This window comes from Centroberyx affinis, unplaced genomic scaffold (assembly GCF_046629955.1).
Source record: "Centroberyx affinis isolate AG114_WGS23_722 - 3 ecotype Tasmania unplaced genomic scaffold, CSIRO-AGI_Caff_v1 ptg004540l_1, whole genome shotgun sequence".
Classification (NCBI taxonomy): domain Eukaryota; kingdom Metazoa; phylum Chordata; class Actinopteri; order Beryciformes; family Berycidae; genus Centroberyx; species Centroberyx affinis.
The window spans coordinates 32,475-56,193 of record NW_027282176.1 but is presented as its reverse complement, the minus strand read 5'-3'; the positions used below and the strand labels follow the sequence as shown (position 1 = coordinate 56,193).

At 41.2% G+C, this 23,719-nt stretch overlaps 1 protein-coding gene across 1 annotated transcript in view; it reads right to left on the bottom strand.

The window, feature by feature from the left end:
• Positions 1-292: 292 nt before the first annotated feature.
• The window catches only part of LOC139665351 (metabotropic glutamate receptor 7-like), a gene marked incomplete at its 5' end in the record, with an annotated part of 37,146 nt that continues 13,719 nt past the window's right edge, over positions 293-23,719 (bottom strand). The window contains 2 exons of the mRNA XM_071544346.1: positions 293-342; positions 4,858-5,104. Of these exons, the coding sequence (XP_071400447.1) occupies positions 293-342; positions 4,858-5,104 (297 nt within the window). The remainder of the gene's footprint in view (positions 343-4,857; positions 5,105-23,719) is intronic.

Genomic DNA, 23,719 nt, shown 5'->3' with positions numbered 1-23,719 from the left:
GGTCTCTGCTCGTTTCCCGCTTCTCTTTGACTGAGTGAATACTTGTGTGCCAGAATTCTCTGTTCAAAGGAAAGTCCCAGAAGGCTTTGCTTTAGCAGGCTGCTGCTGCTGCTACCCGCATCCGAGAGTGTGTGGTGGGCAGTGAAGCACATGGGACAAAAAAAAAAACAGCCTTCTCTTCTTCTTCTTTTTTTTTTTTTTTTGTTTTTAGCCAGAAGGGCAGGAGACCAGACATCTCCAACCATCGCTCTCTTTTTCCCTTTCTGTCTCTCTTTCTGATGGAGGGATGCCATTAGATCACAAGGTCGTTGTAGCTCACATATTTCTTCTTTGCTGCTGGACCTAAAGGGGGAGAAAATGGAAAAAAAAAAATCAGCTTCTGTCCTTCTGGCTATTAGGTGAAGGTTAACGGTTACGGTTAAGATAGAGGCACAATTAAAGTTGAGTCAAGCTTTTAGCAAGACAAGAAAATAGTGTTTTTCGGGGGGGCATAGTCTTAATTTACAGGAAACCAAGGCAGGGCATGTGTTAAAGTAGAATTCCACCAAACCAATTTTAAAGTACTGCAAAAGGAGACATTTTCCTATAATCTCCCAATATATTTCCATTTTTTAAAAGTACGGTTTGAGTTATGAGCTCTCAAGAATAAGGACAATCCAATCCAATGACATCATCAATTTGCATTGCCTAAGGTGGTTGAAAGAAAAAAGTTATGTTCTCATACCTGGGGAAGGAAACATCTCTCTTTTCTTTTTCACAATTCAGTCTGTGTAATAAAGGGATGTGATTGTTTTCTGGATATTGAGTGGTCATAACTCAAAAGAAACTGAAAGCAAACCAAAGCAAAAAAAAAAACTAAACTGAAAAAAAAAATCAATTTCAGTGGAATTCCCCTTTAACAGAAAGCTAAATGAGAGGAACTGGGGTTAGAGTTGGGTTGAGGGTTGGAATAAGTGTCATCTGTGGCGCTCCCTTCAGTCATGACCACCTTCCTATCTTCCCCTCGCAGCTCGACTTCCTCCCTGCTGCTATTGGCTACCACTGGGCACCTGTGTTCATCCAATGACGGATGGCTTCAAGCCGAAACCCCATCATCAATCATGCCAGGAAGATAAAAGGGGAAATGACACATTATGCATATTAAGGGCTGACAGTGTCATTGAACCTCCCTGACTTTGTCGTAATGGCGTCTTTTTTTATACAGGAAGCAGTCAATTACTGGTCTGACAGGGCCAACTATTCCCACAGTTACAATCAAGGGTATGTTATACATTGCTGTATATTGCCAAAGGAGCCCGACTTATTGGATTGACCATAATAATACATTACACATTTGCGACAGCCATTTATACCCACAATGATTGAGAGTAGCCTCAGGGACTGCATTAGGAGAGATTTAGTAAAAACATGTCTTTTTGTCTTGAGCAATTTAGGATGAATACATGTAGAATTTTTGAATAAAACAGACAACACACATAAACAACCTCTTCGGATCCTTTTGCAAGCTCTGCGCTCTTTCGGTTGTCAAGCAACCTTTAAAATGAAAAAGGGATTGGTGTGAGAGAAAAAAGATGAATTTCAGGTGTGTTCAGTCAATGCTGTTTCACTAGCTTCTGTGTTGTTGCCTCAAAATAAGCGTTTCGAGCGCAAGTAACAGATTTAGATGTTTTTGAGAGGCAAAGGCTCTCAGGAATGAATCATGAATGCAATAGATAGATTTCACTTTTGCACGGACCCAGGGTGTTGTTAAGAGAGGGGGTGACATACTGAAGTACTGGTTGTAAGGATTCTCTTTGAGAGCAGCCAGGACTATATGAGTTTTAAGGGATATATAGAAGTCTTTGTTGTATTGGGAATCAGCTTTTGGAGAAAGGCAGAGAGGCCTTATAAGAGTAGAATCAGAGAGATTTGGCTTTTCGAGAGAGGCTGAGGCCAGAAGAACTGTGAGAGATAGAAGGCTTTGTTGTTGGGAATCAGCTCTAGGAGCAAAGAGGAAGGGGAAAGAGAGAAAAGCTATAAGTGCAGAGAAAAAGAGATGGAGCCATCTGGGGCGACTGAAGGCTATTAGAGTGTCGTGAAAGAGGGAGAGAGAGGAGAGACAGGAGGAGACGGAGCGACAACAAGCGAGGGGGAGAAGAGTTAGAGAGGGAGAGAGAGAGAGAAAGATTGAAAGGAGAGAGGGACTGCAAAATCGAGTGAGAGAAAACCAGAAAACCTGAGACTGAGTGAGAAGAGGGCGAGGGCAAGAGAACGGGAGAAATCGAGTGAGAAATGGAGGGAGTTCTCTGACTGGATAGCTACATTGGCCCAGTCCAACAGATGGCTCTAGTGGTCTTCGGGGAGTCATGACTGAGCTGCGGTCTGCCAACACAGCTACAGTACCGCTGTGTCTTCTCTACCATGAACTGACTGGGAATAGCAATAGACTGTCAGCTGGGGTCCAAAGCCCCTGCAATGTTGATAACATGCTAGGAAACCCCCCACTGTGCGATAACAAACACGATTGATTGATGAGCTATGATTATCAAGATACACAGAGGAATATCTCAAGGGGGGTTGCTCTCTCTCTCTCTCTCTCTCTCTCTCTAAATCGCTCTCAAGTGTTGAATAGGGATTTCACCAGCATGCCACATGCACAGCTGTTCACGACCTGAAAACTACAGTTGCAGTCGCAGCAGTAAAACCTGGGGGTCTTGGGGTCACTTGTACTGTTATAGTAGAACCCAAAATAGCATGCATGAACCACTGCAGAAAGACTGTAAATGTGCCACTCAAATAGATTGTCATATTATGCTCCCCTCTCCCTCCTCATGTAAAAGTTATGAGTCAATTGAAAGGATGCCGATAAAGAGCTGTGGAAGTCTATTTAGCATTCTCTCCACGCACTCCCTTCTTCTCTCTCCTGCTAAAATGTATTCCCCTCATTTCTCTGTCCCCCCCCTCCCTCTCTCTCTCTCTCTCTCTGTCTGTCTCTCTCTCTCTCTCTCTCTCTCTGGCCTGGCTCTCTCCCCATCTCGTCAAACCTCCAGAAAATGGAGCAAGGTCAGGACAGAAATGCAGAAGAAGAAGATTAATTTGCTCTTACCTCTGATAAATTATGAAATTAGCCTGTCAGGGGGAGAAAAACATTATTTGGTGAGTTGTCCCTGAGAGCCCCAAAGGGAGTCCCACTGAGAGAAGGTAATATGATCACATAGCCATGTAATTTGAATTTGTGCACTTTTATTTCTGGGAGCATTTGGGCTGAAACTCATTTTTTTTTTTTTTTTTACAGTTGTGAATTCCTATGGAGCAGAAGCAGAAGAGTTTTGTGACTAGTTTTGTCAAACCACACTCCAAAGAATATGATCATGCTTTTACATGCTTTTTATGCCTTTGTGGAAAAGCCGTGCTTTTGTTATGGAAATTCAGCATGGCAGCATTCAGCATAGCATTTAGAAAATGCTAAGCACCGAAACAGGCTGAGCATCTCAGAGCTAAATATAGGTGTTCTCTGTGTATGGTAACACGAATCACATGGACTCTGTACCAGAATAGATTGCATATATCATATGTATCATGGCAGTGTTTGCTGCAAATATACTGTATATGAGGTAGTTTTCAAATCATTCTGTGTTTCTTGTTACTTTAGATACTCAGATATGCAGAAGTCTTTATCCACCATTTTACAAAGAAATAATACATATACAGAATCCTTTGACAGAAAAAAAAAATCTCTGCACACTCTTAATTATAATGTTGGTGACAGCTGAGTAGGTGTTGTTTGATGTAAGTCATGAAAAGAAGACAGCTCCAACATACTATATTTAGCCTGCACATGAAAACACTTTTTTTTAGTTCATGGAATTCTATTTGTACTAATTCACAAGATTAACAGCAGTGATGCTCTCTCATGACAGACTCCATATAAATGAATGCAGAAGAGTAGGTAAAAGAAATACGAGTAGGTATAGAAATTGTTTTTTCAAATTGTCAGGGACAAGAATGTTTTAGTGTGCCAGCTATTATAGTATGCAAACTCAAAGAGTCTTTCACTTGCTAAGCTGTATTTGAAATTCTTTCAAACACTTGTCCAAAGCAGATTTTGGTACTAAAGAGCTGCCATAAGTGACAAGGTATCATTCCAGCCAATGATCATGCATGTGTAAACATGGAAATATGTTTCTTTGGAGAGAAATAACATGTCAGTTGGTCGGCATAGTTCGGTTGCTGTGCCCAAATAAGAGAGGCTTTCATCTTTTTGAGAACATCCTCCACTGGATTCCATGGGTCACTTTCCAAGACAAAGATAGAATCTTTTAGACTGCTCTGAACATCAGTGGCACCGCATTAGGTAATGCTTGCTTGTATCAGATAAACACAACATGATGCAATATGATTTTGGCTTTGCATGGGTATTACACCAGATGCTGCATACAACATGCAGTATGTTGGATATAGTTAAAAAGCTGATGCCAACTCTTATTTCAGTTTCATAGTATCTCAAAGTTGTTTGCAGCGTATGTCTGAGTCCAGGAAAGGAACCCCATGGATGTATTGTGCGCACAATACTATATTCATTCTCCACATCCTTGAAACAGCCAGTCACATTATGATTCAGTCAAACCGGGAAGTAAAATAAATGTATGGTTCGACGAGTAAAATAATAGCATGCTTCATTACTTTTCAATTCATCTCAGTTCTAGTTTTACAATTCATTTATACACCATATATAATATTACAATAGGAATATACTAGAATTAATGTATACTCTATACGTTATGGATGTCTCATTTATATTTCAAATTCATAACGAAGCTCCTCTCCCTCGATTTGACTGAAACGAGACTGAGCAAAAGCTCCTTCCTCGATACTTACTGTTGGGGTCGACGTTCTCACACAGCTCCGTCTTGGCCTCTCCGTTGGGCCTGTCGCTGGCCTTGTGGGAGAGACGGGACGACATGGTGGCGGCGGTGACCACGGCCTTGAAGGAGCGCTTCCTCTTTTGCACGTTGAGCTCCGGGTGGAAGATGATGACGTAGACCTTGGGCATGTAGAGCATCCCCAGGGCCACTGACGCACTCAGGTTCATGGAGATGGTCAGTGTGGTTGTCTGGATGTACAGCTGCGGGCGGAGAAGAGGGCAGTTAGAGGGGAAAGAGTTAGTGTGCAAAGTCAAAAGGGAAAGATGTGGAAAAGAGAAGCAGGACTATGTGGGAAAAACAAGCTGGCGAAGTACAAATTTGTTCTCCTGCTTGCAGATTCCGTAGGTATTTATTAGGAATGGGACGATATGCTTATTTCATGATATGATTTGATATGAAGTTCATGATTCGACAACCAAAATACGATGTAATATAAGTTCAATGATGACAAAGTATGACTGTGCAGAATTATGTTTATTTCTGAGCCACAGAACTTAGAAATTGTGAAATTGTGATGGGAAAGCTGTCTCATTTGTGATAAAAAAAAAATGCAGCTAATATCACAATTCATTCTTCTGCCCCACGATACGTATTGTCACATTTTTGTGATATACTGAATTTGATATATTGTCCATCTCTAGTATTTATTGATTGTTGTCTAGATATACAGCTGTGGGCTAGGCAGTAGGAGGGGAAAGGAAAAAAGGTAATTGGAATACACAAGAACGTAACAAAATAGAAACAGTAGCTCAGAAGGGGGCTGTGTAGCTCAAAATGGTTCTGAATAACTCAGTGGTTAGATGGCACTAATACCAAATAGGGGTACAGCTCCTGTTGGGGCCACCCATGCTCAAAATATATGCAGTCATGGTTTCTGTGGTGGCACAGCTATTGGATTGAAGACGTGGAGAGGAGAATGGAGGGATGGAGGAGAGGAAGAGAGAAGGAAAAGAGGGGAGAAAAGGGTAGAATAGGGGATCTAGCCTGTAACTAACTCAGCCCATTTCTCAGTAACATCGAGCTAAACCGAAAAGCCTGACTGAAAAACACGAAGCACGGGTTGAACTGAGGCCGGACAGGAAAATTTATTAGACAACCAAACTCTTGACACTTTTTATGTGCACTGGTGTTGGATTGTTTTTTATTAGCCTGTGTGTTCTCAGCCCTCACCCACCGGAAAGAACAATAGCAGACAGCTGGGGCACAGCATAAATGTTTTATGTGCTGTGTATATTGCACTTGCAGCTGAAGCCATGGCCCTATGAACCCAAAAGCAGGCTAATATTGCCCGGGATGAATGCATAAGGAGGCTTGGCCATGCTGTAATGGGCTCCCCAGAGTGGGTTTCATATAGTTCAGCCCCACTGTCTTTATGCGTTATGGCCCTGCTGTCACCGTGTGATGTATGCCATTTACAGTGAGAAGTCACAGGTTGACTCACAAGAGGCAAAGAGGGAGAGGGGGAAGCGTGGGAGAGAGAGCGGGAGGGATGAACACTGTGAAAGAGAGAGAGAGAGAGAGCGAGAGAGAGAGAGATCATATGGGAATCAACAGAGTGGCAGGGATGTGATTTAGAGGGGAGCAAAACAGCATCAATTATCAAATGCGTCCTCCCTTGATGGCTATAGATTTAGTGTTAAATGTGTTAAATTAAGAGAAAACAACAATTTCCCTGCCCACCATCATGGTTTCAAAAATTTCAACACATTGCCCGCTGGAGACAGCTATAACAGTAGGAGAAACTAAGGCTAAACACACATTCATATTTCAACAGTATTCAACATTTGCCTACAGTGTACTATGCGTGAATGTTGGCTCTTGTACTGTAAAAAGCAAGAAAGGAAAAAGAAACGACTACTTGCTGAATTCATGAAGTGTGATATTTGTACCTCGACACACAAACAGACACACACAAGATAAATACATAAAAACACACAGATGTTTGTATTACTGTACTTGTGAGGACCTTCACTGACTACATTAATTCCTTAACGCCTAACCCTAAACTTAAACGGACCCGGTGCTGGGAGTCAAATGGCGTAGCGAGGAAAAGTTGCAGAGAAAAGTTGATCTTTTTTTATTGATGACATGAGCGTTGTACTGTTTTGGAAAGAGGGGGACTTGGGCTTTCAGAATCAGTAAATCAAATGTATTTTGTCCAAACTATGTCAGATTCCTAAGGGTTTGAATAACAGAGTCGTGAAATTATAAGATTTGTAACTACAAGGGCCAGTCGCATTTCAAAGGCGTTGGGATAATTTTCTTGTCACTCCGCAACGACATTGATATCAAATGAAACTAGACACTCACGTCTTTCTGCCACTACAACATGCCAAACCTAAACCTAATCCTAATCTTAACCCTAAACTTTAACCCTTACTTTAACGCAAACATAATCCTAATTCTAATCTTATCTTTTAAACCTGAGTCCTAACCCCAAAATAACACACTGAAGAAATAAAGAGCAGCAAAATGTCCTCATTTGGCATGATTTTGTTCATCTTTCTGTCCTTGTGAGGACATTTAGTCATCATAAGTATAGAGACACAAATACTCACACACACACACACACGGCTCTAATTCTGAAAGCAGAGAGCGCCTTGTATCTCCCATCAGTTCACAGGCACAGCACAATGTGAAACAGTACCAGCACACCAGTTGTTTGTCACAGCCAGATATGAATCAATGTGATAAGCATATGATAAGACGACACCACAACGATAAGATGACACATGCGATAGCTGGGAATGGCACACATAGCCAGAAGACTGTTTATTATTTGGGATTAATCTAATCAATTCAGATCTTTTAATCTGTACTATGAGTGTGTCAGGGTGTGTGAGTGTGTCCGTGTTTGTGCATCTGTACATGTTAAGTATGTTGGTGTGTGTGTGTGTGTGTGTGTGTGTGTTTAAAAGGAGTACGTTTGTTCAGAGTTTAAGTGTAAATGTAGTTAAGTGAGAGGGAAACTTTAGTCTTGGGAGAGTCAGCGTGGAAGAAAGAGAAGAAGGGAGACAAAAACAAAAAAAAGTGAGAAAGTGAGAGTGGGGTAGAGAAAGAGAGACTTTAATCAAGACTCTCCCTCCTTTTCATCTTGACAGAAGAAAGAGGCCTGACGCGGCATGGCTGATGCTGTGATCTGAGGGGAAAAAGCCTGATCTTATTGGGTTTTTTTTTGTCTAGCAATAAAGCCAATGTGAGATCCCAGATTAAGCCGAGAGCTGGACCACAAGCAAGGTTAAGTGGATAATTTATCTTCTTAAGTCGAGGAGCATTCTCCTGTGACCAAACCAGGCCCTGTATTTATCAAAAATCACAGACTTGCAGAGTATTGGTCTGCAATTATTATCTACGCTGAGTGCATAAAATATTAGGGAATATCTGCTCTTTCCTTCAAGTAGACTGACCAAACAAATTAATTTCACAGATTATTTCAAACATGAAGGGGAGATGTAGACGGGAAGGAGACAGGAGACCAGAATGATAATTTTAGCCTCAAGACAATCGAGATGTGGACTGTGCAATATTAGATGCTCACAAAAAATCTGTACACTTCGCGGCGTTTTAATATTCAGGCCAATAATGCCTTAATTATACAGCCTGGGGCCTTCTTTGAGTACATTTAATCATTCTTAGAGAGTAAAATGTATTGATGGAGAATAATCTCTTTGCAATTATCAGATCACACCATAAAAGAAAACAAGAAAGTCAATTTTTGCTCCAAACAATACAAATATGAAGTTATTTACAGCTACTTACATCTAAAATGCATTTAAATGTCAGGTTTAGCTGTCACATCTGGCCCGATTTTGTTTTATAGAGTAGAAATATTATCCCTTGTCTAATTCACGAAGGCACTTTTGATTTAGCCAAGTTGTTAGCTTGGCCATAAATCATTGCTGGCAGGCACAGGACTCGTGGGCTTGAGACTGAGTGGGAAATTATAATCCATGTTACTATGAATGACATTTGTTACATATACAATGGCAGCCACTGTAGAAATCCCCCTTCATTAATTTATCCTGCATCTGTCTTGCATTAGCCCTGCAGACAACAGGGCTGTAGTCCAGTCCACCTTAGTTAAGTCCTTCAATTCCAAGACCAGATCCAGTTATGTTCAAGTCAAGACCAGGTCCAAAGGGTCGAGACCAAGACAACACCGAGACCAGAGCAAAACAAGTCCATTCAAGACAGAGACCAAATTAGCCAATATAAAGTGTACGTCTTTCCAAATGTGAAAATAATGCTTCAGTAGCATCAAAAGATATGTGGATCTATCTGCAGGAGCTCTGTACTATACTCTTCAACTAATCAATGCATAGGATTTTGACCAATTTGGAAAAAGAAATCGAGTCAACATCCAGTAGTGGCTGAGACTGAGACAAGTCTGAACGTCACAAAAGTGCTCCGGACCGACCAGCCTTGATCTCCTCGAACTACAATCCTGGCGGACAATTCTTTTCTCAGTGTTATGCAGTCTATTCATAAAAGTATATTGTAACAAAAACCTCTCTGTCTCTGAACCTGTCAATTGCCAAAGCATTCCCTGTGCCTTCCGATGGCTGAAAAGAGAGCAAAACTTGAATTTGCCATTTTCCTCCTTGGGCAGAGAACCAAAGCGTAAAAAAAAGACTAGGACTTATACAACAGCTACATCTGTACCACATAATGCTGTTATTGTGAGACCAGACTGTGAGGCCATTGTTTCCCTCACAAAAAAAAAGACAAAGGTGCAAACTGGAACTGAAAATGCTTCTTTGGAGTGATGCTATAGAAGAACCATTTCTGGTGCCACAAATAATCTTTTAATATCCCAAAGAACCATAAAAAGTTCTTAATTCTTAGTTATTGGATGGTGGGTGATGGCATAAATGTGGAAAGTAACCAAACCCCTCCATAGTATATATTGTGCAATTGCAAATGAGGCTATACAAGGACAGATAAACAAAAACACAATGCAGGCATCTAAGCAAAGGAGAGCAGAAATGGTTCTTTAAAGAACCTTGGTCTGTGTGCATATTGCATCAAAGGGTGTTGTCGTTCAGTTGTTAAACTGATATCACTCCTACACTTACCTCATACCTCTGCTCTCCACACTGTTGGGAAGTTTAAAAGTTTAAACACTTTCAACATTTTGATTTCATGTTTACTTGACAGTGTTCCCTTAAACCACTCTTCTTTGGTTTGTGCCAGTAAAAAAAAAAAAAACAAGGAAAAAAAAACACTGAACGGATGAAAGCGAAAGCGAAAGTGTTTCGTCCATTTGTACATCGCAGTAGAACTTCCACGAGGTACATATCTTTGAACTGATTTCAAAGAAGCGTAACATATTTTGATTAGCTAACTGGTGTTAAAGGCGGAGTTCGTACAGATCTAAACACCGTCAAAGCGTTTTCATGTCTTTTCAGGTCTTTTGTGTTTGAAGAGTTTGCGTGTCGAGTCATCTCGGCGGGGAGCCGGGGCGTGGGTGTAAACAAAGTCCATTAATTAGACTTCCCCGCGTTCTCTAAACAGGGGGAAGGACTCATTACTCCGTTCTGGAGCTGTGACAGACAAGATTCGGTGTAGGAGGAGAAACCACTGCCAGTCAGTTAGTTTGCTGCACGCTGTGAAAGTGGGCCACAATCACAGAAGTTGTTGTTTATTGTAACTCATCAACAACAGTTAGATACAGAGTGTTTTTTATTTCATTTTATTTTTTCTTTTGGAGCCTTGCCTTTACCATTATTTTCACATTACACTATTAAAAAACAAGCAGAAGTCTCGGTTTTAGCCTGTTCTGCTCTGCTCTGCTCTATTCTATTCTATTCTATTCTATTCTATTCTATTCTATTCTATTCTAGTCTGTTCTAATCTACTTTGGGCCAAAAGCATTTTCCATTTCCATCATATTCATATCAGCTCAACCCACTCACAGAGGAATAGTCTGTTAGTCGTTTTATGAAAGCAATAGCAAAAAAAAAACAGAGCATTTGATCCCACACGGAGGCAAACAAAATACAGTAACGACAATTATGTAACAAAATAATATTATCGCAGCGGGAAGCGTAATGTTCTGTATGCTCAGCTGGATGCCCGAAAAATGGGGGGGATAAATCAAGGAAAGGAGCCAAAATATCCCATTCAGTGTGCTTTCCAGCTACATGGTACCAAAGTCTTGTTTTTTATTTGGCTCCGAGGGAAACGGTGCTTATACCAAAGACTGTGCATTTTGCAACATGTTCCTTATTCCATATTATCTTTCCTCTCAGTATACTCATTTAAGATATAGACAGGTGGACCAGATAAGAAAGCCGATAGATAGATAGATAGATAGATAGATGGACAGACAGATAGATAGACAGACAGACAGACAGACAGACAGACAGACAGACAGACAGACAGGCATATAGATAGATAGATAGATAGATAGATAGATAGATAGATAGATAGACGGATTGATGATTGATGGATGGATGGATGGACTTTTACATTGGCTAACGGATATAGCAGACCTCTTAGAAGAGCATTACCTTCACACAGCTTGCTGTTTTTGAACATGATATCGTCCCTTACACACATCTGGCTAAAGTTGTAGCATCAGGAGAGAGATGGGATGGAGATGGGATGGAATAAGAGAAGGGACGAGAAGAGACAGAAAAGATATGAGACCGAGAAGAAATTAGTGGGGAGAGGAGAAGATTGGAGATGAGAGAAGAGGAGGGGGAGGGGAGAGGAAACAAAAAGGGAGAGGACAGAGGGGGGAAGGTTAATGGAGGAGAGGAAAAAGAAAGGAGAGGGAAGAAAGGGGGAAAGGCAGAGTGGAGAGGAAAGGAGATGAGAGGAGAAGGGAGGAGAAGGGAGGAGAACACAAAGCGACTTCCACTTCCTATCTGCAGAAGAAGCTGCATTTAAGAGTTAAAAGAAGTCCAAAGATTTATGCTCAAAAGGAGAATATATTTCTGCTTGGGTTGAAAAAGGAACCAGATGTGATGTGCAACAAGGGAGACAGCTGTGGCAGAGCTACACTTTGCGTGTGTGGGTGCATGGGTGCGGTTGCGTGTTTGGGTATGTGTGTGTGTGTGTGTGTGTGTGTGAGAAAGAGCGAGGAGAGAGAAGAGAGAGAGAGAGAAAGAGAGAGAGAGAGAGAGAGAGAGAGAGAGAGAGAGAGAGAGAGAGAGAGAGAGAGAGAGAGAGAGAGTTTCCTTTGGGAGTGTGAAACTTTAGCAGACTAAAGTGTACACTCACGCATGTATACACACACACACACACAGCTCAATTTACTTTAGAGGCAGGTGCTATTGACAGCAGCATCCAGTAAAAACCGAAGCCAAAGACAAAATCAATTACATCCTCAGTCAGATAGAGATTGTATCCCTCTGTCTGTCGAGGTTGAGGAAACAAGATTTAGTCAAGCTTTGTGTTTGTAAGCAACTCGATGGGCTGACATGGGGCCAGCGCTCAAGCATGCCAGTGCAGTTCATGAGCAAACAATTGTGGCTTCAGCATTGGTCTGTTCAACTTCCACATAGTTGTCAAGGAAACTGATTGTTTTGTCACTGTTGTTAAATTTTTTGTGTTACATTTATTCATTTTGTGAATTGGGGTGACTGTGACCTTCCATAAAGTTCACCTAGCCAACAACTTGTTTATGCGATGAATAGACAATTATTCTAAAAATGCCATTTCTTACCACTCTCCTTAGTTCATTATGATACCTAGTGGGGTTCAAAGCCTACTTTTTTTTTTTGTAGATTATTTTTATGGCATTTCTGCTTTATTAGACAGTACAGTTGAGAGAAACAGTAAAGGGGGAAGAGAGAGGGGGATGGCATGCAAACAAAGGCCGGCTAACAGTTTTATATTTGCAGTCAGTTGTTGTAAATCTATTGTATATTTTGCTTTGTCACTCCTCAATGTGACCCAAGCAACACTGAAATCAGCCTGAAAGCTGTACTTGGCAACATTTATATGTAAAAACACTTATGTTATCAACCTAAATCACCAATAGGGCTGCAATAGAGATATCTCTCCTATTAGAGATGCTGTAGATTCACCCCATTTGAAATTCTGGTGTTGGGTATGGTCAGTGGTGGGACATCTTCTCTGCCCACAAGCGATGAATTTAAACTAAGTAGAGCAAAACACAAACTGTCTCCTAAACAGCGGCCAGGGAGCGCTCCGTCCAGAGAAAGCTGGACTCACTAACATTAGATGTTTTACCTCTCTCGTCCATTTCGTATCCTTTGGCATAAAGCAACTACAGACTTGCCAGTTACCTCGCTGCCATTTGGGGGCCGCCAAGGCGCTAAATTGCCTGGTATGCTGTAGCTTTAACCCCAGCTGCAACACGCTGATGCGTTTGCGTCCCAATGTACTCCACTGCTCATTTTATTTGGCGACAAAGGGTACTGAATGTTTGGTTGTTGAGAGAAGAGGAGGGAGAGAGGAGAGGAAACAAAAAGGGAGAGGACAGAGGGGAGAGGGGAGAGAGGTGAATGGAGGAGAGGAAAAAGAAAGGAGAGGGAAGAAAGGGGGAAAGGCAGAGCGGAGAGGAAAGGAGATGAGAGGAGAAGGGAGGAGAACACAAAGCGACTTCCACTTCCTATCTAGAGAAGAAGCTGCATTTAAGAGTTAAAAGAAGTCCAAAGATTTATGCTCAAAAGGAGAATACATTTCTGCTTGGGTGGAAAAAGGAACCAGATGTACAACCATGTACAACGGTACTGAATGTCTGGTTGTCTGATGACCCCATCTAATCTAAGTGGTGTCCATCTCATATAGACGTTGCCTTAAATATAACAGCCTTAAATTCTGTAATTTGAGTGGAAGCATGAGACCCCATTAGAATATTGGAGCTGCAGCGACACAGTACCAGAGGTTAAAGGGTTTGCATGAAGCCTTGTATGCTTGTTATTGTTCAGTGCATTCTGCTGCTGGTCTAAGCTTGCATTGTCTGTCAACCTGACATGCGATATATGGTTTATGGATGTTGGATTGAATTTACATAAAGGAACCTGTGTTCATTGACCTAAATAGGCACAGTTCAATTTCAACCACAGATGGTTAATGTAATATTGTAGCGTGTGTGAGTGTATGTCTGTGTGTCTGTGTGTTTGTCATGTGGTGGGTCAATGACCCTGTGCAATTCAGTACACATGACTGAGTGTACAGTAAATGGAAATGATAAATGGGGAGAAAAAGAGACAGATACAGTGGCAGAGAGGCGACTAAACTAAGACTGTTAATTTTTTTTTTTTTGTAAAAAAAAAAAAACACCACTGCCAATTGTGTTCATTCCTGAGAAAATATTTTCATTTTTCCATTGACAAACACAATGTTAGTTATTTGAGGATTCTACACAGTAGCCTATAATAAATTATACCATAAAAATCTATTTTGTCTATAGCAGCATAATTACAATCAATAAAAGAACATCATTTTTACATGAAAATGGAATGCTTGTCATGTTTGATTTAATGTATGCTGTAATAAAATTTTATTTAAAACATCCCTTCTCCCTCTCTCCATACCTCTTATTTTTTTTTAAATTTCTTCTCTCTTACTTACATCATCATCATAGAGTCACAGGGAAATACCTTTCACCGCTTACTGTTAGTTGCTTGTAAAGCTGGCGTTCTAAAAATTGACGGTTATTTTGCTGCTGCGTTCATTGTAATTTGCTCTGTATAAGAGCATCAGCTAAATGTCTAACATAGAGAATGTACATTTACATCAAATTACCTATGGAGAATTCAAGCCTTTCTCCCTCAGCTTTGAACGCAACCACCAGAGGGTGGCTTTCACTTTCCATAAGGGGCCTTTCTCCCTTCGGCCTCTAATTGGGACGTGAAGGCTGTCCCCGCTGGATATTAAGTGAAATGACAATGCTGTCCCCGCTGGGTCCCAAGTGACGTAACAGGACCGTCCCTGCCCTCCCAGGAGGAAGAGCGTGGCTGTCCCCGTAGCCTCATGTGGGATATGATGATTGTCCCCATTGGGCTTTTAGTGACATAAAGTGGTTGTCCCCGCTAGGCTCTTGTTGTTCCTGTGAGGCCCAGTGTGGGTTACGGTGGTCATCCCCCAGGTGCTCTCTGCCAGTTGGTTGATAAATGATTGTTCAGGTCGTTCTCTAATGAAGATCCCTCAGGACAAGACCTGGTACCATAAGGCACCTAGCCAGGGTAAACACCATCAGAATTATGTTAACTGTGTGTGTGTGGGCGTGTGTGTGTGTGTGTGTTGGAGTTAGATTTATTAGGTATTTATTAGGTATTTAGAATATTCTCAATGAAGATATCTCTCTATTATAGCCAGTGGGGGAAAGAGTACTCTAATCCTTTACTTAAGTAAAAGTAGCACTACCATAATGGAAAAATACTTCATTAAAAGTAAAAGTTCAGTTTCAGCTGCTCAAAGTCTGGAGGACGGTGCTACAAGCATTGCAGACAAGGCTAAAAAGACTCAACCTAGAAAATTGTATGACAAAGCAGTATTATTACAGTAGTTTGCATTGTAATATATATCCTAATTTCTGTTGGATCTCTGCTGTAAAGTCTGACACACTTGCTTGAAACTTTGCAGACGTGTCAGCAAGCTGTCAAAACTCAACTGAACACTAACGTTAGCGATGAGGCTAACGTAGCTTTATCAAAGACTGTACTTCTCTCTCTAGCTCTTCTGGTCAACATTAGCATGTTAGCAATCCATAGCAGCAAGGAGACAGAGAAGCTGCTTTGGTTCTTGCTGCAAAACCTCTCACCTCAGCGACTTGCAGTAAGTCGGTTTATACTGAAGCCAGCCAAAAATGGCCGCTGCTCTGACCATCCTGGAACATTGATGTGAATGGCAATAACTGTTCTATCCATTCAAGTGCTGTGGCTTATTCATTGCCTTGTGAAAATGTGGCTTTACTGTTTGTGTCAATTGCAGGCCATCGTATTTCAAGGGGATGGGAGGATTGGGGCTGGAGGCTGTGCCACAGACTTGTGTAGGATAGGATACAAGTTCTGCCGATGTTGTTGCAATTCCTTTTGGTCACCAATAGAGGTTGATAAAGCTCATAAATTATCCTAATGCCCCTTCAAAACCCCTTTGAGAAATAGGTTAGAGAGTGGGAGAGAGGAGTGAGAGAGCTGTGAGCGGGAAGGAGAGGGACAAGAGAGCAGTAGAAGTTTAAATGTAAAAATTATGGAAAAGAGGTCGGAGGTGAGCAGGAGAGGGAAGATAGAGAAATGGGAAATGAGTGGAGAGAGGGTGATAGGGATGAGAGTGGGAGAGCAGTGGGAATGTATTAACGTAGGGAAGAGAGAGAAATAGACCTATGCCCACGGCTATAGATGGTGGAAAACATGGAAAGAGAAGAAGGGAAAGTTGAGAATGCAGAATAAATGGGAAAGAGAGAGAGGTCAAGAGCAATAGGAGAGTGATGGTGAGAGAGATGGTTGAGAAAGACGAATGAGAAAGGAGTGGGCGAGAGGATGAAAAGGTTGAGAGAGGCATGAGAGAGCAAGAGTCGAGGTAAACAAAGGTTGGGAGAGGTGAGCGAAAGAGTTCGAGAAAGAGGGAGGAGAGACGAGTGGAAGTGTGGTGAGAAAAGGTTAAGTGGGACGAGAGAGCAGTAGAATAGCGAGTGCAAAGAAATGGTGAGAGAGAGGGTAAGGGAGGGAAAGTTTACCAATAGAGAGTAGGTGAAGAGAGAGTGAAAGAAAAGGGAGAAGAGAGAGGAGAGGTAGGAAAGTTTTAGGAGAGGGATGAGACAGACATTAGAAGATTGATGGCCAAGCCAGAGGGTGAGGCACATTAAAAAGATGCGTGAAAAAAGGAGAGAAAGTTGAGAAAGATGGATGAGAGGAGCGGCGGACAGGTTAAGAAAGGTTGAGAGAAAAGTAGAGCAAGAGAGGAGTGATGGTAAAGAAATGGTTGGGGAGAGATGAGAAATGGGGGAAAGAGAAAAGCAATGAAAAGTGGGATTGGGTAAAGAGAGAGGATGAGAGAGGATTTAGAGGAGAAGAGTGGAAGAGTGATGTGACTAATTATTTTCAGTTGCCTTTTTGTACTCAGATGACTGTAATCCCATTAACACATTACTTTTTCACCCATTACAATCCATCCATTTATGAATTTGTGGGTGCTATCTTGTGAGAAAATAAGTGAGCGTGAGTTTGACAGCAAGTGAGCGATGTAAGGATCAGAAAATAGCTGAAAATGGGGATAATATATCATGTATTTGCCCTGCGTTCACAGAAGCACACGATAATTCTTCAACAGTTTTGTAAACACGGGCTACAAGAAAGTTTGAAAACAGGTGGGAAAAACCACAGGGAGGCAGGCAGAAACTTTTCTGGCACTTGTCAAACATAACAAGATAAAAATGTTTTATATTGACCCCATTCTGTGCAAAATATTAATTTGGATTTAATTTTATGACATTGAGGTTATGCATTCATGACGGTCCACAGCAGGGGAGCATTTCAAGGGGCGAGATTATGCAGTTAGAGCTGAACTATCCAAATTATGAAAATGTCATTATACAAAACATTAAGAATTACAAATAATTAGCTTTTTAGTTAATGAGTCATTGAGTAATGTTGCTTCTTGACATTTACCTCCAGGATATGACAAAGTCTGAACTTTATGAGACAAAGTTAAATAGGCCTACATAGCTGTGTTAGGCGGCCATCCATCCATCCATCCATCCATCCATCCATCCATCCATCCATCCATCCATCTGCCCATCCATCCATCCATCCATCACTGAATTTCCTGGTTGGATTTGGTTACCTTGAGACAAATGAACCGCTATCAAACCAGCTAAACCCTGCTTCCCTCTTTCTTGTAGGATTATTTTCAGCATAACAACTCCTCATCTTACATGTGTTGTAATTAATGACTAACCCTGTCCAATTACAGCACGATTATGCAGATGAAGGAGCTAACACTGTTTTTGTTTCTGCTGCTTTTGGAAACAGAAAAAAATGGGCACCTTGTACTGAAACACAGAATCCCCGGCATCCAAAGATTTTTTTTATAGTTTCCAAAAATGGTTTCTTTCTCCAATAAAGCCTGACAGAAAAGTGCAGCCTTGTCACTGTGAAACCCAAACTGCTATAGTAAAATTTAAAACTTTTGTCTGACGATTGGTAAAAACGTTGCTTTAACAAAGTGGGACCTTGAATCAAAGTTACACTTTTACACACAGCTCTTTGCAATACTGTGAATGCACATTCTATGTTTTTAGCATGGGGTGTGCTGTCTAATGTGTGCTATATGTTTCATTTGTGGCAATTTCCATTTCAAACACCACAGCAACGGTGCAATGGCAAAAAAAGAGTATTTTGAAGATTGCCACATAAAACCCTTGAAGAAAGAAGAAAAAACAGGGGCACGACTTCCTTGCATGCAAAAAAAAAAAAATCACTTTAATTGAAGTAATTGTGTCCACATCAAAAATGAACAGGTCTTCTTCACTACAGAAGGTTAGGTCTATATTGAAGGTCTAGGTTGAAACGTGTTGTGTGTAAGTTGGTACCTGAATGCTTTGTGGTATTTTGTTCTTGACTTCGGAAGATGTACCACCTCTGTTCATTTCTGACATGTGGACTCAATTACTTAAATTAAAGTGATTCTTTTTTTGCATGCAAGGAAGCCCTACCTCTGTGTTTGTCTTGTTTGCTCTGCCATTTTTGGGCCCCTACTCTTTCCAAACTATCTTTGAGTTTCACATTAAACCCTTCAAATAATATTTAAATCAAGTCCACATTTCTAGTCTTCTTGTGTGGCGCAAGCTTCCATGCATGCCACTTTGTCATCAGCCTGTCTAGTTCCAGAGATTGATAGGTCATGGGGAACAGGCAAACTGGATGAACCCTTTGCTGTTTTGCATTTAATGTCTACCAAACTGCTTTGCATACAAAAATATATGGCATAATGCAGCAGCATGGGCACTGCTCACATTGGACACCTTACTGTGTATCGAAGTAGATGAGATTTTTATAGCTTAAGAGGGATATTCAAAATGCCGGCCATGTACCAACGAGAGGGTGGAAGAGAGGGGGTGGGTAAGTGCTTGGTGGGCGGATGCAATGAGACTGGCTGTTGGGCTGGCGTGAGATGAAGATTATTTCTGATGTAATAGAGTGAAGAGATGAAAACATAAAGGGAGGGAGAGAGAGAGAGAAAGAGATTGCACTTGACGTCTCAAGAAAGTCAGAGACAAAAAGAGACAGAGAGAAAAACAGAGTAAAGAGAGGCGAGAGAGAAAGAGAGCAAGAGAAATACGGAGAGAGAGAGAGAGAGAGAGAGAGAGGGAGAGAGAGAGAGAGATGTGGCCCTTTCCACTGAGGTGTCAGTATGCAAAGTGGCAGTATTTCCAAAGTCAAGTTCTAAAGCTGTCAATCTTCAGCTGCACACAAACAGAGATGCTGACTCCAGAGAAAGGAGCCTGCGTCTCGAATCTCCTCCAATATAGAATCCAGAGGGTAAAACTCTCTATAATGTCTTCTGTCATCTATGCTGCATACATTTTACATTGGTTCAGCTTCGATTAGAAAATACCAAACAAACAAACAATAGATATAGGATAGGAGGATAGGTCAGAATTCGATAACATATAGCAGTTAGTGGATGCTTTCCAAAGCGCCTTACATTTTTAGCACAGTGGAAATCATAATCTTAACTCTGTGCCATGCTCTACACATAGAGCTGTACAGGACATTTTAAGACTGCTACATATTGTAATTTTCTTGATGTGAAATGTCACATACATTGTAGTAGAAGTGATAAGTTTATGTCACAGAGAACAAATTTCCTCTACAAACAAAAACAAATGCTGGCTTGTTTCTGTAAACACACTGCTGGGTTGAACAAGTTTGGTCAAAATGCTGTGTTGTTTGTGTTTATTCACTGGGTAATATACTGTTTTAATTGTCAGTGATGTGTGCGTAACCCTGTGGCTGGGTCACCGGTACCCAGCAGCTGGGTCAACGTTTGTACCGATGAGAGTTGGAGGAAATGCCTTGCAGTTTACTTGCTGATGATGAGGGGCATCTTACAGTGTGTGCTAATTTATGATAAATTAATCTAAAAATAGGCTTTCACCTGGTTGGAAACTGCATGTTAGCACAGGACTTTGACTAATGTTATAGTTTGAGTTCGACATGTAACATCTTTAGTTAGTTTGTGGCATTTTGTCAGGTAACTTAGTCTTAGCCAAAACGTAACAACATAGACAGTATAATTTTTGTTGCCTGAGTAGTGGGTGAGACTTTAAACCTATCTGCCAAGTTTGGCTGGTGTAGCTCTTACGGTTTCTGAGATCCAGATACTTTTAGGGCAGAAGACGCTTGCCAGTTTATAGCTATCAGATGTAATAAAAAAAATATTCTGAAAGGTTTGAATGATGTTTGAAAACACTTGAGCTGTGCTTCACTGTCAACTTCTCAAGTTAACAAGCTCATCAAGATGTGGTGTAGTTTTTCTATTCAAAATACAAACAAGATGAAGAGTGCGCCCACTCTACATTTGCAATTGCAGTAGTTTTCTGTGACCAATTTATTACATTTTAAAAGATTGCTTTTTTTTTTCCTCTCAAAACCGGCTACTAGCATTATCACAAAAGTGAGAATTTGTAGCAGCTCTAAAGCTAAACGGCATCTTATTTCTATCGGCATCTTACTTACTCTTAAATGGTATATGTTAGTGTGGCAGTTTTGTGTAGGAGATTAGTAACATTTACATGAAATATTCTAGAAAAATAACATTATTTTGAACTACCAGGTACTACTCTCCTGTTGTGGTTTTTATTGCTCTTACTTTCTTTTTGTCGTTCCCCGTTTCTGTTTTTATTCGGCTTCGCTCTGTTGTTTTAACTTCTATTGACTTTTATTGGCTTTGGTCGTATTGTTTTTCTACCTTTTTTATTTCTCTTTCCTGCGCTTCTGCCTTATTTTATGACCTCTGTTTTACTTCCTTGTCTCTGTAAAGCACTTTGTAACTTTGTTTTGAGAAGTGCTACATAAATAAAGATTATCATTATTATTGTTATTACCTTCCCCGTTTCCATAGGATGTGGTGGGCGATGGGAGACAGCTAAATCACAGCAGATGAATACATGGTCGCTCACCTGAAATAGTTCCATTAACAACCTTTAATTACTAAAAGGCTGTGAGTCATTGTTAACTACATGAAATTGACAACCAGTTCTCCAAATCTGTCTCATTCTGTGATTCAACGTTCCACTGAATTTATTATTATTTGTTACATAGATAATGAATTTTCCTGTTTCAAACACTACATGTTATTCAGAAATAAGCCTCTTACTGCTGGGAATTGTACGCTAATTCAAGTTGATAAGTCTTCTTGCTTTGGATGATTATCATCTGCTATCACTCAACATAGTTTATGCTAGCAGTTAGCGAAGAGTTAGAATGGATCACTTTAGGGAGTGAACTACCGGGGGCGAAGGATGATTTTGGTATCTATGGTCTCCTCACTTAGGTACAGTGAAACATGCGAATATTTATTAATTCTACTGTCAGGGAAAGGCGGCACTGACTCTTGCACTCATGTTGGTGAGCTATGAATTTAAGCTTGCACTTGTATTGCCCTCATTGCAAGTCATCCTGGATGAGAGCGTCAGCAAAATGTTTAAAATGTAAATGTGGGCCTAAATGTAAGGGGGCTGCATTAAGCATTTTCAGCTAACAAAGGAGATGCGGGCCCCTTCACCCCCATCAAATCACCTCCTGCTGTAACGCACAAATTAACACAAGTGGGGGTCTGCTGATATCAAATCGACCTTCTATCCAACACCGTGTAATCTGGTTAAACGCAGCCCATCAACATCTTCCCCCTGACGTTCCCTAACTAAGGTATATTGATTATATGCCACGGTGTGTGTGTGTGTGTGTAGCTCCACCTCCTCTGTCAGTTAAAGACACCTTTGGATCCTCTCTTTCCTCTGGGTTCCCTACACCGGCACTTAAAGCAGATAATAACCTCCGCTTAAGATGACACACACATGCAACACACACACACACAGGCTCTAAAGCTCAAATGTACAAGCACACTCTATGAACATGCACACCTACACACATTTGTATGAACACACATACACACGCGTATACACACGCAGACACAAGACACACAGGCACACAGACTACAATGCACACACAGAGTCAAGTTGAAACACACACACATACACACACACACACCCTAATGTCCCCGGCTATATTTGACCATGTCATTAATCACACTGCTGCTTGTACTCCCATGATGCTGTGTTGAGCTGTGTGTGTGTGTGTCTGTGTGTGTGTGTGTGTGTGTGTGTGTGTGTGTGTGTGTGTGTGCGTGCGTATGTGAGTGCGTGTAATAAGGGAGCTCCAGCAAAGATGGGTGGAGGCGGAGGCGGGGGGGAGGAGGAGATTTAAAGACCCAACCTGCAATTTTAACTGTCTTTCCCCGCCAACTGAAGCAGAGGTTCAACAGCAGAGGAGCTAAATAATATACTGTACATCTCTGTTTTATTTACCCATGCTTGATTGACAGCCTGACTAACCCACATACTTGTTTTCAGATACGTCCTACATGCTTGATACTCACCCTGCATTCATGGGATGTCGGGTCGTACTTTTCTCAGAGTCGGGAATACGTCACGTGCTTTATGGTCGGAAAATTGGAGAACATTTCCTCAACTGCTAACGTTAGCAATCGAGCTAGCGATAGCCTAGCTAGCAAGGAATCTTCGGCTATTTCAGGGGATTCTGAATGTAAATACCACAGGAAAATGGAATGCTGTAGCACTAGTCAAGGAATATCCTTGTCTTTTAAGTTTGTACTTGTGGTCCATTTTCGGCTTTATTGTATGAAATTTCTTACGTTCACTCTGTGCTCTGTTCAGCCATGCTGGAACAACTCGGCCAATTCGTGCTGCATCTACAATCCCGATTTCTCCGACTTGATCATCCGACATAATAAGGTGCTCATGTGGCACTGGAAACTTGTTTAGAGTCATTCACTTCAGCTGGAGGAACACTAGGAGACGTTTAAAAAATCCTGACCGATATTAAAACGTAATGACTCACACATAACGGCAGATTACTTTCCTGTCTCTTAGTAAATATGCTCACACTAGAGAGACGAGGTATTTAACCACTTAATGACTATTATCTCCCTGCTGACTCCTGAAACGTCACTGACTTCAGGAACTAAAATCTCCAACCAATCAAAAAAACACTGGAGGTGGAAGGCCATTCACAGCTCGCTCTGCCTCACCTCACTGTAACCTCGGCTCTCGTCTCAATCGTTCACTCAAAATCTGTGATCGTCACACACCACACGACTTGTTTGGGACCGTGTAGATGACAGACTGTAAAAATCAAACATATTTGATGTGATTGTGGCGGCTCAGAAGCTCTCATGTTACCAGGGAATATTTGGCATCCCAGCCAAGCCTCAGATCGGGAATTCTCCTCTGATTGTTGGGACTGGGCAAATCTTGTGTAAAATTTTGGTCCATATAATCCTCTAGTGTGTAGCTAGCCTAATACACATCCAGTGGGCGCTGCCAGGTATATATGTCACTATTTGGGCATCGGTTCCACTGGTGTAATAAAACCGTTCCGTTCCCAAATCCTATGTATCATTCATTTATTTTCTTCACCCACTTATTCCTATTCAGAGTCACCGGAGGCTGGAGCCTATCCCATCGTACATTTAATACAGGAATAATAACAATATGCTTTTCTTTCATGTCCGCAATCATTTTGCAAGAGTAGGTATCATTTTTATAAACGGTGGATATCTCATTTTGTTATGAAATTCTTTAACTGAAAGAT